The 12,720-nt window shown below is 38.6% G+C and overlaps 1 protein-coding gene across 2 annotated transcripts in view; it reads left to right on the top strand.

Annotated features, from left to right (window-relative positions):
• The window catches only part of fars2 (phenylalanyl-tRNA synthetase 2, mitochondrial), a 444,725-nt gene that overhangs the window by 247,621 nt on the left and 184,384 nt on the right, over positions 1–12,720 (top strand). For both annotated transcript variants that reach the window (XM_043719492.2, XM_087978504.1), the window contains one exon: positions 11,768–11,928. In XM_043719492.2, coding sequence (XP_043575427.1) covers positions 11,768–11,928 — 161 coding nt within the window. The remainder of the gene's footprint in view (positions 1–11,767; positions 11,929–12,720) is intronic.

The raw sequence follows: 12,720 nt of genomic DNA, 5'->3' as shown, positions 1-12,720 counted from the left end.
CCTTCTCTAAATCCTCAGCAGTTTTTGACTGCCTTCTAAAACTAAAACAAACTAGAAAAACCTGAACTGGGAGAACCGGTCACTCCTCTTTCATTGTGCAACTGTTTTATATTAAAAAAGGCCTCCTCTGATTGTTGACTTAGGCAGTGTCTGTTAGCCTATTTTGGCACCACAGACTTTACAAACCGTCTTGAAAAAAATGTGGACAACATAACCATAGCATTGTCACACCTCCCCGCTTAAAAACAATGAATCATCAATATATAAGGATGACTTTATTTTAAAACCCCTTAATCTTACACTATTAGTACACTACAATATAGATACATTACGTTGACTATAACCATGCAAGCATACACTACTACATTCAATTTCAGTCTGTTTACTTTTGCTGCCATACACCTCCGTTTCTCATCCAAGTCTTGGCAAACACATTTTATTGCCCTGCCACATGTCTAATTTTCAAATTGAATGGCTGTAATAATAAGCTCCATCTAAACAGTCTGGAAGTTTTGTCCTTAACTTCCTCCAAAAACTTTAATGGGTTAGGATCAATATATATGATTGTCTCAGTCACATTGCTGACAACATAAATGTTGTAACGCCAACACCAAGCTGAAAGTCTCCTTCTCAATTGTCAAATATTTCTGCTGATAAATGTTCAATTTCCTGGAGAAATACTCATCTTCCTATAAGAGTTTAGCACCAACACCCACATCACTTGCATCGATATCCACCTTGAATGGCTTTGTGTAATCAGGTGTGACCAATACTGAGGTAGTGGTTAACACAGCTTTCAGGCTGTAAATGCCTTTTGACAGTTTGCGTCCACTGAAACATCCTATTTTTCTCTAGAAATTCAGTGTTTGAAGCAGCCATACTGCTAAAAATCAGTACGAATTTCTGATAAAACCCACTCAATCCCAGGAATCATAGTACTGCTCCCTTTGTCAGTGGTATAGGAAACTCCCCAATAAACCTGGGTTTTAACCTTCTGTAGGCCATCTGACCATGTCCAATAACGTGACCCAGGAAGGTGACTTGGGCTTTGGCAAAGTTTAGCCAGGTTTATCACCAAGCCTGCCTCTTGAAGTCGATCAAATAATTCTGATAATTGCTGAAAATGTTCCTTCTATGTGGGACTAAAATTCACCAAGTCATTGATGTAAACCACACAGTTGGGTAATCTGGCAATGACATCATTGGTTAGTCTTTGAAATTTGGCTGATGCATTTTTCATACCAAATGGCATGACTTTAAATTGTTGCATTCCATTCAGTGTTCCAAAAGTTGAAATTGTCTTCACGCTTTTGGATAAAGGTACCTGCTGGTATTCTCTGAGCAAGTCCAACTTGGAAATATAAGATGCTTGTCCCACCTTTCAATACAGTCTTCCAAACGCGGAATTGGATATGAATCAGACTTTGTAACTGCATTGACTCTGTGATAGTCTACACGTAACTGTTGGTGTGTACCATCTGGTTTTGGTACCATTACTAGAGTGAGCTCCAGCCACTGCAACTCACTTCGATTATGTCATCTTGGAACATGTATTCAACCTCCTTTTGAATCTGTGCCAACTTTAGAGTGTTAAGTCTGTATGGATGTTGCTTAATTGGAAGAGCATTTCTTATGTCTACATCCTGCATAATTAGATTAGTACTTCCCAGCTTATTTCCACATATCTCCCATGCGATAGCAATAACTCTTTCAGGTCATTTCGATTTTCCTCTGGAAGGTAAGTCAATAATTTAACCCAATTTTTGACAACTTCCTCATTGTCCAATTTAATTTGAGGAATGTCTAATTCAGAATCCTCTGAACTTGGTTCTTCACTCTGTGTTGTAATCAATAACACATTCTCCTTTTGCTTTCCTTCCCTGGAAAAATACCTTTTGAGCAAAGTCACATGACACACACTGTGAGATTTCTTTCTGTCTGGAGTCCTTATCAAATTGTTCACCTCACTCAGTCTCCTTTTAATTTGATAAGGTGCATAAACATTGCTTTTAAAGGTACATCTATCATGGCAGTAACACTAATGCTTTATCTCCGTTAGCAAAATTGCGAGTTTTTGATTTCTTGTCTGTTTCCTGTTTCATTCTGTGCTGTGATTTTTTTAAATGCTGTTTAGCTAACTCGACCGTATTATTTAACCATTTCCTATAATTTGACACACAGTCCAAATATGTAGTCTCTGAATTCTGACTCACCAATTTCTCCTTAATCAATTTTAGTGGTCCTTTCACTTCATGCCCAAAAGCTAATTTAAGTGGACTGAATTTGGTCAATTCATTTGATGCACCTCTGATGGCAAAAAATACAAATGGAATTCTTTTATCCCAATTATCTGGGTAGTCTTGATTTTAAGCCTTTAACACGGTCTTTACCGTTTGATGCCACTTTTCTAGCATCCCTTGCAATTCTGACTGGTACGGAGTGGATTTGTATTGTTTTATTCCTAAGCTGTCCATAAATTCCTTGAATAATTTTGTGGAACGTTTGACCCCTGATCTGACTGTATCTCTGTGGGTGGTCCATATCTAATGAAAAATTTGAATAATTCTTCTACAATCCTTTTAGCTGTGATATTATATAATGCATTGGCCTCTGGAAATCTAGTGGACACATCCATTATTGTTAACAAATACTGATTCCTACTTTTTGTTTTAGGTAGGGGTCCTACGCAAACAAATAAGACTCTTGTAAAAAGATCATCAAATGCAGAAATGGGTGTTAGAGTTGGGGGCTTTATTACTGCCTGCGGTTTTCCAGTTACCTGACATGCATGACATGTTTGGCAAAATTCAACTACATCTTTGTGCAGTTCAGGCCAGTAACAATGTTTTTGTGTTTTAGCTTGAGTTTTTCTTATCCCTAAATGACCTCCTACTGGTAGCTCATGCACTACCGAAATACCTCCTTTTTCTAACCCACTAGTAATACGACTTGATGAACTTCTGCCCATTTGTCATCTGCCTCAATATGTGATGGTCTCCATTTCCTCATTAAGACATCATTTTTAAGATAGTAGCATTCAAGCATACACTCAGATTCTTCTTCAATGTATGCTTTTTGATATAATTGCTTCAGTTTTTCATCTTTCTGTTGTAACTCAGTTAATTTCTTTGAGCTAAACATATCCACATTGTCCTCCACCTGTGTCAATCATTTGATCAAATGTGGTCTTTGATAATTCTACTTCAACTTTCTTACCTGCATTCTTTGATTTCTCTCCCTATTTCAACTGATGACTTTGTGACCTTGTTACCACACAGTCAGGAAAAATCCCAGGATATGCTTCCTGCAATATATCAGTTACTTGATTTTCCGTTGGCTTTTCAACCATAGCAGGCAACACTCCTACCTGTGACCCAGCTATATTGTTAGCAAGGACAAATTGTATTCCTGGATCTGAGAGTCCTTTCAGTATTCCTATCACCACTTCTCCACTTTTCACTGGATACTCTAACGTCACTCTACATAACTGAGTACTTCTTGTCTCACTGCGAATTCCACATACTAGGACTTTTTCTGGCTGTAGACCTTCTGAGTTACATATCTCCTCATCTCTCAATATCAAAGATTGACATAATCCTGCGTCTCTTAATACTGCAACCTCTTAACCTGCTGCTCCTGACCTATGCAAGTAAACTTTACCTTCACTCATAAATGGTTTAAGAAGATCTGGTACTTCCTCCTTAACCAACCTCCGACCAAGCTGTACATTCTGATGCAGTTTTTTTAGCCTCCACAGTGCTTTCCTTTACCACTAACAAAATTCACTGGCTTATCCTGTTTTCTTCCATCCATCTTCCAAGTGCTTTTCCTAACTCAGCAATACAGTGACTTCATGTGGCCTACTTTATTGTAGTGAAAACACCAGAGCTTTTTAATTTCTATTTCCCCTTCATGGTTTCCTTTTCACCTTTCCCTTATAATATGAGGATTTCTCTTTTCTCCAGTTTCAATCCCTCTCGGACTGAAATTGATTTTGGAAACCAAATTTTGATTGATGAATCAACTCATAATCATTAGCCATTTCAGCTACTAATTTTGCTGTTTTAACTCTCTGCTCTTCCATATGAGTTCTCACTACTTCAGGAAGTGAATTTTTGAACTCCTCCAAAATAATCATCTCTCTGAGAGCATCATATGTTTGCTCTATTTTTATCCACCTATCAACATTACTTAGTTTGATCCTTTCAAACTCAATGCATGTTTGACCAGGATCCCTCCTTAGATTCCTGAAAGGTTGTCTTTGGGCTTCTGGCACAAACTCATACTTTCTTAAATGGCTTTCTTCACTGCCTCATATTCCCCAGATATCTTCTTTGATGGTGATGCAAATATCTCAATAGATCTATGTACCAGCTTTGTTTGGATCAACAAAACCCACATGGTCACTGGCCACTTCATTTGATTAGCAACCTTCTCAAATGAGATGTAAAAGGCTTCTACATCTTTCTCACAAAATGTAGGCAATGTTTAGATATATTTAAACAGATCCCCACCAGGCCTTTGGCTACAATGGGTTTGCCCATCTGCACTATCTTTCTCACTAAGCTTACCTTCTATCTTCACCTCCATCCTTTTAAACCAACTTTCCTGCCTAAGTGCCAATTTCTGAAGTTCAAACTCTCTCTCTTTCTCCCTTTCTGCTGTCTTATTTTCTTTTTGTTTTGCTAAAGCAATTCTATCCTTTTCTTTTTTCTCTGCCTTTAATCGTATTTCAAACTGTTTCATTTCTTTTTCTCTTCCTTTTTCTTGTGCCTCGAACTGAAGCTGCTTCATTTTCAATTGAACTTTAGCCATTTCCAAAGATTCTGATGGCGTTTCAGCAAATTTAAATGCTGAGCTATTGTGGTTATCTCTCCTTGTCTCATTGATGAAGGTAACTCCAACTCCAGAGTGTCTGCCAATTCCAGCAGTTCTGCATTGTTCACCCTTTGTCAAACCTCCAAAGTCATCCTCAGGAAACTCTTAGTGACTGAAAGAGCCATTACTATGCCAAACACTGCTTAAACCATCCAAATTCAACACTCGGAGCAATAGACACAAACCTCTACTACTTGTTGCCTTTGAGCCCAACAACCCTAATTCCACATTGGAACTATAGAACAAATCCTGGATGAGCCAATCTGTTATGGACCAGGCCACATCCTCTCAAAATATTTAAAGAAGGAAGCCCAGATCCTAATATTTATCTATTAAAAGGCAGATGAATAGTGGATATTTCAGGAGTGATGCAGCTGGTCAAAGTACCTGGCTTCAAGCAAAACAGAACTTATTTACACACTATAGTTGAAACATGATTGAAAGAAAACAGATTTAGAATAACAACTATTTGAAAATCTAACTGACTCGAAATTGCAACTTAGCGAAGCTGTTCTATTTCCTGCAACATCCCATAAACACACCCCATGGCAAATGGTAAATTCAAACACAGGTTTTTACAAGTCTGAGCAATTTAAGAGAGAAAGTTCAGGCAAGACCTCCGTTGAAGCGTGAAACCCTTTTTCACTGTCGCTGCTTCTCTGGGCCCCCAGCAGTTTTTGACAGCCTGCTAAAACTAAACCAAACTAGGAAAAACCTGAACTGGCCACTCCTCTTTCATTGTATAATTGTTTTAAAAAACCTAAAGGCCTCCCCGATTATTGACTTAGGCAGTGTCTGTTCGACATTTTGGCACCACTGACTTTATAGCCCCTCTTGAAAAAAACAAAGACAGCATAATCTTGTAAAGGGACAGCACCATCACAGACTCTGTACTCTATAACTCAGAGTCAGTGGAGAAGCTGGGAGAAGTTATCAGGCAGGACAATAAGCTTTTGTCAGCACACATGTAGAAACTGACTTTGTGGGGTTGGTGAATAGAGTAGGGATAGTAATTCTTTTTAAAACTAGCACGGACACTGAGAGTCTCAACTTCAGGCAGGGGATAGCTATTGAAAGCACCAACTGCCATTGCTCATGAGCTTCATTTTCATATCACACTTTCACTCACCTGTCACCAATTTCTGCATACATAACCACGGTAGCCTATGACACTGTGTGGGATTGACCAACAGCTCTCAGCAGGTAACTTTTCCAACCCTGTAACCCTGAAGCCCGGTGAACATGCCAGTTATGTGCTTGACAGGTACTTAACCCAGTTGAGCCTCCCATTCAGAAGCAATGCATGTTTTTCACTAGTTCTCAAACTAATGGGCTGGAACCCAAGTCAGTTAGATTAAATTCCACTTTGCATTTCAGTTGATGTCAGTGAGAATTAACAGGGTGCCAAAGGTAGTTTCTTGGGCAACACCAGAGGTTGTTATCTGTAAACAGGAAGATGCCATTGGAGGTAATTCTCAGGCTACAGCTGGATTTAAAAGATGAGTTAGCCTCACAAGAACAGGGAGAACAATTTCCCAATAAAGATCTTCTGGCCAGCATGATGTGCAATTTTTTTGAACTTCTTATTTTTTCTTACTTTTGTTCTTATTTTAGTATCTGATCAAATAGATTCAAATAAGGTATACTGTTATCAAAATGATTAATTGAAAAGTGTAGTTCTTTTTTATCTTTATTTAAACCCTGATGCTGGAATAATCATTAAAAACAGCCATTTTGGGAAAGCAAATCTTAGCAGGACATATACACTTAATGGTAAGGTCCGAGGGAATGTTGCTGAACAAAGAGACCTTGGAGTGCAGGTTCATAGCTCCTTGAAAGTAGAGTCGCAGGTAGATAGGATAGTGAAGAAGGTGTTTGGTATCCTTTCCTTTATTGGTCAGAGTATTGAGTACAGGAGTTGGGAGGTCATTTTGCGGTTGTACAGGGCATTGGTTAGGCCACTTTTGGAATATTGCATGCACTTCTGGTCTCTTTCCTAAGGGAAGGATGTTGTGAAACTTGAAAGGGTTCAGAAAATATTTATAAGAATGTTGCTAGGGTTGGAGGATCTGAGCTATAGGGAGAGGTTGAAAAGGCTGGGACTGTTTTTCCTGGAGGCTGGGGGGGTGGGGGGGGTGACATTTTAGAGGTTTATAAAATCATGAGGGGCATGGATGGGGTAAATAGACAAGGTATTTTCCCTGGGGTAGGGGAGTCCAGAACTAGAGGGCATAGGTTTAGGGTGAGAGGGGAAAGATATAAAAGAGACGTAAGGGGCAACTTTTTCATGCAGAGATGTGTGTGTGGAATGGGCTGCCAAAGGAGGTGGTGGAGGTTAGTACACTTGCAATATTTAAAAGGCATCTGGATAGGTATATGAATAGGAAGGGTTTGAAGGGACATGGGCCAGTTGTTGGCAGGTGGGACTAGATTGAGTTGGGATATCTGGTCAGCATGGACGAGTTGGACCAAAGGGTCTGTTTCCATGCTGTAATAGTTTACCAGCAGCAAATGAAGGATTGTGATTGGACAAGCAACTTGACAGCCATTTTCCAATCCACTTTCTTATCTGTTGCCCCATGGATCTTGGACAAGGCCTCATGGGTGGCATAAACAGCCTTGACTAGCCACGTTCTGGCCCATAGGCTACCTCTTGGCCAAGCCTCCTGGACCATCACTATCCATAGCTCTACAAAATGGGCATGCTTGAAAAGTAGTATGTTGTTACAGCAATTCCAACTTTTTGAAGTTGATTCAGTTGACCAGATAGCCAGTATGGGTCAATTTGGTGCCAGCAGCACAAAGTTCAGTTGCCATTATGGCTGAAGCAGATTGAGGAACTGCCTCCTTTAACTGCACGTCATGTAGAATGTGGTAATGTGAACCTGTTTTCAGGCAGAAGACTCTGGAGAAAAAGTAGAAACTGAAACACAGGTGATTTTAAGTGAAAACTGATTGGAAAATGAAAATTAGTTCAAAGTGCAAATGAACAAACTGTCATAGCTGGCATGATAATTTAATCATTTTCATTTCCAATTTCTATAGAGCTTCATATAACTGATGAAAAAATGCATGGGTTAGACATTGGAATAAAAATGTCTGAGATATCAGATCAGTTGGATTTCGCATCTTGCTGTTACATCTGATTTCTACTACCTTGTGTTTTCAGCACCACAGGTTGAATAATAGATTGCACAACAATACACTGCAACATCACATCAGCTTTCTGAGTGCTTCCTCATGCTTCCTGGTACAGTTTCTTTATTTCCCTAGTTGTTGTGTATGGTGACATTGTAAATGCATTCCTAGTATTTTATCAATTTTCTACACATATCCACCAGTGTTAGTAGTTGTGTTGAGAAAAATATACAGCAAAACATTTTTTAAAATCAGAAAAACAACGAGCAAGCAGGAAATGCAAAAGAAAGCCAATTATTCTGGAGCAATGTAGCTAGGAGAAAAACTTAATGTGCATTATATAATAGTAACAGTTTGGTTAACAATAATATCAGATAAAAAGACCACTTGATGGTTGCTAATTCCCATTACAGAAGGAACAGTCTTCTTTGTTGTTGCTTTAAAATATACATGCTGGGCACATAGGACATGGCTGAATTTAATTATGCTGCATCAGTCCCCAAGGATAGAGTGTAAGAAGTAATGTTCAGCATAGTGAAGATGTTATTTACTGTCTGTAATTCAGTATTGTGCACCTTGCAGTCGTCTGTGGTTTTACCACATTATTGTTAACCTCGAAGGTAGATATAGATTTGGAAACTATCCATCATGAAAATTAGGAAATGGTAGTTGTTTTAGATCGAGATGTTTTGTCGGGTTAATATCAGTCATCTTTGCTGCTTCCAGATCCTGTGTGGACAGTTTATCTTTACTGTTGAACATGCAATTCAGCAATCCATGACCTCAGACAAAAGACTTGTTGCATGAAGTGTTTGCTGTAATCTTGACAGAAGTGTCATGTGTGCTTCTAGAACTTTATACTAAGCAAACTGACCAACAGTTTAGTGAGATTGTAGGATCATAAAATCCCTAGAATGTGGAAGCAGATCATTTGGCCCGTCGAGACAACGACTGTCCGAAGAGCATCCCACACACACCCAACTCCCTATCCTATCCCTGTAACCCTGCATTTCCCATGCATAATCCACCCAGCCTGTACATCCCTGGATATTATGGTCAATTTAGCATGCTGGTCCATCTAACTTGCATATCTTTGGATGAGGAAAAGGAGCACCGGGAGGAAACCCACAAAGACATGGGCAGAATGTGCAAACTCCAGGTAGACAGTCACCCGAGAGTAGAATCAAACCCATGTCTCTGGTGCTGTGAGACAGCAGTGCTAACCACTGAGCTACCATCCGCCCCCATGTTATGCCAACTACAAATAAACAAACTGGTTTATTTTGCAATTGGTAGATGAATGAAGAGAACAATACTTATGGTAAGGCCCTACTCTATTTAGTTTATTCATTCTCCTTAAGGAAAACAGAAATAGAATTTCTCATGCTGCTCTTGCTTGTGCTGTCTGTATTACATATTTAGTTCAGTCGTGACTGTCCGAATTGCTTTATCTTTTAGGAGGTCGTGCATGATCTCCAGCTCTCATCTTCAATAAACCTTTTCAATAACTGACATAAACCTAGGTATTCACTGCTCTTGTTTTTCCTGACTGGACATAAATCTAACAGATTGACTTCTGATCCTGGCTTAGATTTCCATGTCAGGATTGTTGACCTGTGAGAGTACTATTTAAATTGGTCAACTATTTTCTAATTGAGTTCCTTAGATATTACCACCCGTGGTTCTCAAGTGAAAACTATCTGAGCATAATGTTTTGGCTACTCTGGTTTTGGAATACAATTGCTCAGTGTAAAATCACACAATTAACTTACAAACTTACTCACTGCACTTTTGGGCTGCCTTGGCACTGGTAATGCAGATAATGTCCTAATTCTCAAATTTATAAAGCAATTTATCTAAGTTAGATCTCAGTCACTATGAGTATCTGAGGTATCTAAAACTTTTATTTTGACCTCAAAAACTTTATGGTTTATTGGGATATTCCAGTCTCATAAAAGCATGGCAACAGCTCAGTATATGCTAATCAGCCAATCTCAGCTGTAGTGAAAGTGTTGTAATTAGTCTTAATATGTACAGGCCAGCAAAGAAAGAAAAAAAACTAGCAGTTTTTTCCCTGAGCTTATAGAATTGCAAATATCAATACCGATGTGGACAAGGTCTCCTTTGCTGTGATGATGTCATGATGAAAATCCTGCTAACTTTAATAGATTCTCAAGTGTTATGAAGGGTAAAAGGGTTGAACCCCTCTGATAATTAAATCAGCCCCGGTCTGTTATGGTGGGAATAGAAGTTTCCTTCGAATAATTAAACGTGAAACACCCAGAGAAGCTCACCTTGCCCTTCATAATCTCTTAGAAGGAATCCCTGATACTTTAATAAGTAACAAATTATTTGTATAACTCAAACAGGAAACAAATCAACTAAACTATTAACAAACCGAACAATTCACCTCTACTAACTAGTTCCTAATATAACAAGATTCTAATCATATGCTGTTCCAATAAACCCAAGTAATAAGAAAACAAAAAATTAAAACTTAATCTCTCAAAGTTCACACAGAATGTGTCTTTTGGAATGCTCTGCTTTCCCCACTGTCTTTCCTGCCTTTCTTCTGCTGATCCTGCTGTCGGGAATTTTTCATTGTAATTTCTTCTGTGAGGACTCTTAGCTAGAAGTGTTGTGATACCTTTTATGGTGCTTTTTTAGAGACTTTACTGATTTTGTGTGAGAGCTAGGTATTTATTCCTCAGATAGCAAGTTTGTTATCTCTTCAGATGACTGTTGGCTCTTATCTTTCTGCCTAATTGCTCCCTTCTTTATACCCGTGATGGTGATAAGTCAGAGTGGATAGGTGGGAATGAAGATGGACAGGTAGGACGGTTCAAGAGGGTGGTTCCCCCCCTCCAATTCCTGATGAGGTGTTGATGCTCAAAACGTCAACTCTCTTGCTCCCCGGATGCTCTCTGAACAGCTGTGCTATTCCTGCACCACACTTTGACTCTGATCTCCAGCATCTGCAGTCCACCCTTTCTACTGGCTTGTTCTAATGCTGTACAGTTCTGTGTAATAGTAATTAAGAGTAGAGACTATATTGAATAATCTCACTCTTCAACCAAAGAATGGTGAAGACAGTTGAGTGCATCAATCTCTAACCCAGCTGGGATAAGCTAACTCAGCACAGATTGGAGGTGTGTAAAGAGGCTTATTGGTGTGTATGGATCAGTTACATATTAACTAGCCTGACCTAATTAGTGTAACAATTTATTTTTGATGTGTTAATGAGGTATGTCTTTTCTCTCTTCTCATTATATAGTCATGTTAATTGCTAATATTATTGCAGAACCTTACATTCAGGGACCATATGTAAAACTAATTGAAATAAAATATAGCTCTACTAACTGAAAACTTTCCTCAATTGGTTTTCTGAACAAAAGGTTTAACGCACGTTGACTAAACCTAACTTTAAATCGATTATGAAAAAGTAAGTTTGTGTTAAGTGAAGGTACTGTAAACCCTGATGGGTAGAACTGCACACAATAAGAATCCAAGTAAGTGGTGCTAGATTAAATGAAAGAGCTACATTATCATCTGTGATAGATGATTAAAACCTCCTGTATGTATTGAAGACTGGTACAGATACTTGCTTCTGCCCTTTACCCACTCATGCTTTAAATCCATCAGCTGATAGGTTATTAGGAAGATTGTGTCTCTTGCTTTTTAAGTAGCGTAAAGGTGACTGGGTGTTTTGTTGTTAATGTTCACAAGGCCTTTGATTTTTTTCTGATTACAGCTGGTGCTCAAGGCAAGATTGGATATGCTTTTGGTCTGGGGTTAGAACGGATAGCAATGATTTTGTACGGAATTCCAGATATCCGCTTGTTTTGGAGTGAAGATGAACGATTCTCCAAGCAGTTCCAGGTTATTGACATTGACCAGAAAGTCACATTTCAGGTTAAGAATCTATTTTAATTTATATATTTTTTTCAAACTGTATAAATATGTTATATAGTGAGAATTAACTATTCTTCATAGAAGTGTTGTGCCATAAATTCCTCATGTTTATGTTTCCTTTCTTCATTTCTTTATTTTTAGATTCTTCACTTTTACAATTTTAAACATTTTGTTCAGTGGATGTTGATGAAACTGGCAACTTTCTGGAGATATTGTTGGTGAAAGTACTGCATCCTTGGAGCAATGATGTGTCCGTAGTTGTGTTAGGTGTGGAGTTATAATACAGTGATTCAATGACAATGAAACTCACACTGTCAAAGACAGTAAGCAGATTTCTGCTTAAGATGCTCTTCAGGCAATTAAATCAAGGAAGAATGAGAGCAAAAAGCAGTTTAATTTTGTGGAAGAATAATTCTGACTTTGTAACATCAGTGATAGCAATTTGCCAGCCCCTTGTACACTTCTCTCAGACTTTACCTCCAATTTTCATTTGGAGTTATCAGAAATAAAGATCAAGTGATGTAAAATGGAATGCTGATTTACTATATAAAAAAAACAAAAGAGCTGAGAATGCTGGAAATCTGAAATAAAATTAGAAATCGCTGGAAAATCTCAGCAGGTCTCACAGCATCTGTGGAGAGAAATCAGAGTTAATGCTTCAGGTCCAGTGACCCTTCCTCAGAACACGTTTTTCTATTGTGTCAATCTCAGCCAAAGCAGGGAGGCAGAAAGTTAGCATGACCTTAGACTGCAACCATTAGATGCATATTGTTGAAGGTTAATAACAGGCAT

The sequence above is a fragment of the Chiloscyllium plagiosum genome, unplaced genomic scaffold (genome assembly GCF_037043375.1).
Source record: "Chiloscyllium plagiosum isolate Xiang-an unplaced genomic scaffold, Cpla_swu_hap1 HiC_scaffold_34, whole genome shotgun sequence".
NCBI lineage: Eukaryota > Metazoa > Chordata > Chondrichthyes > Orectolobiformes > Hemiscylliidae > Chiloscyllium > Chiloscyllium plagiosum.
This window is presented reverse-complemented; position numbering and strand designations above follow the sequence as displayed.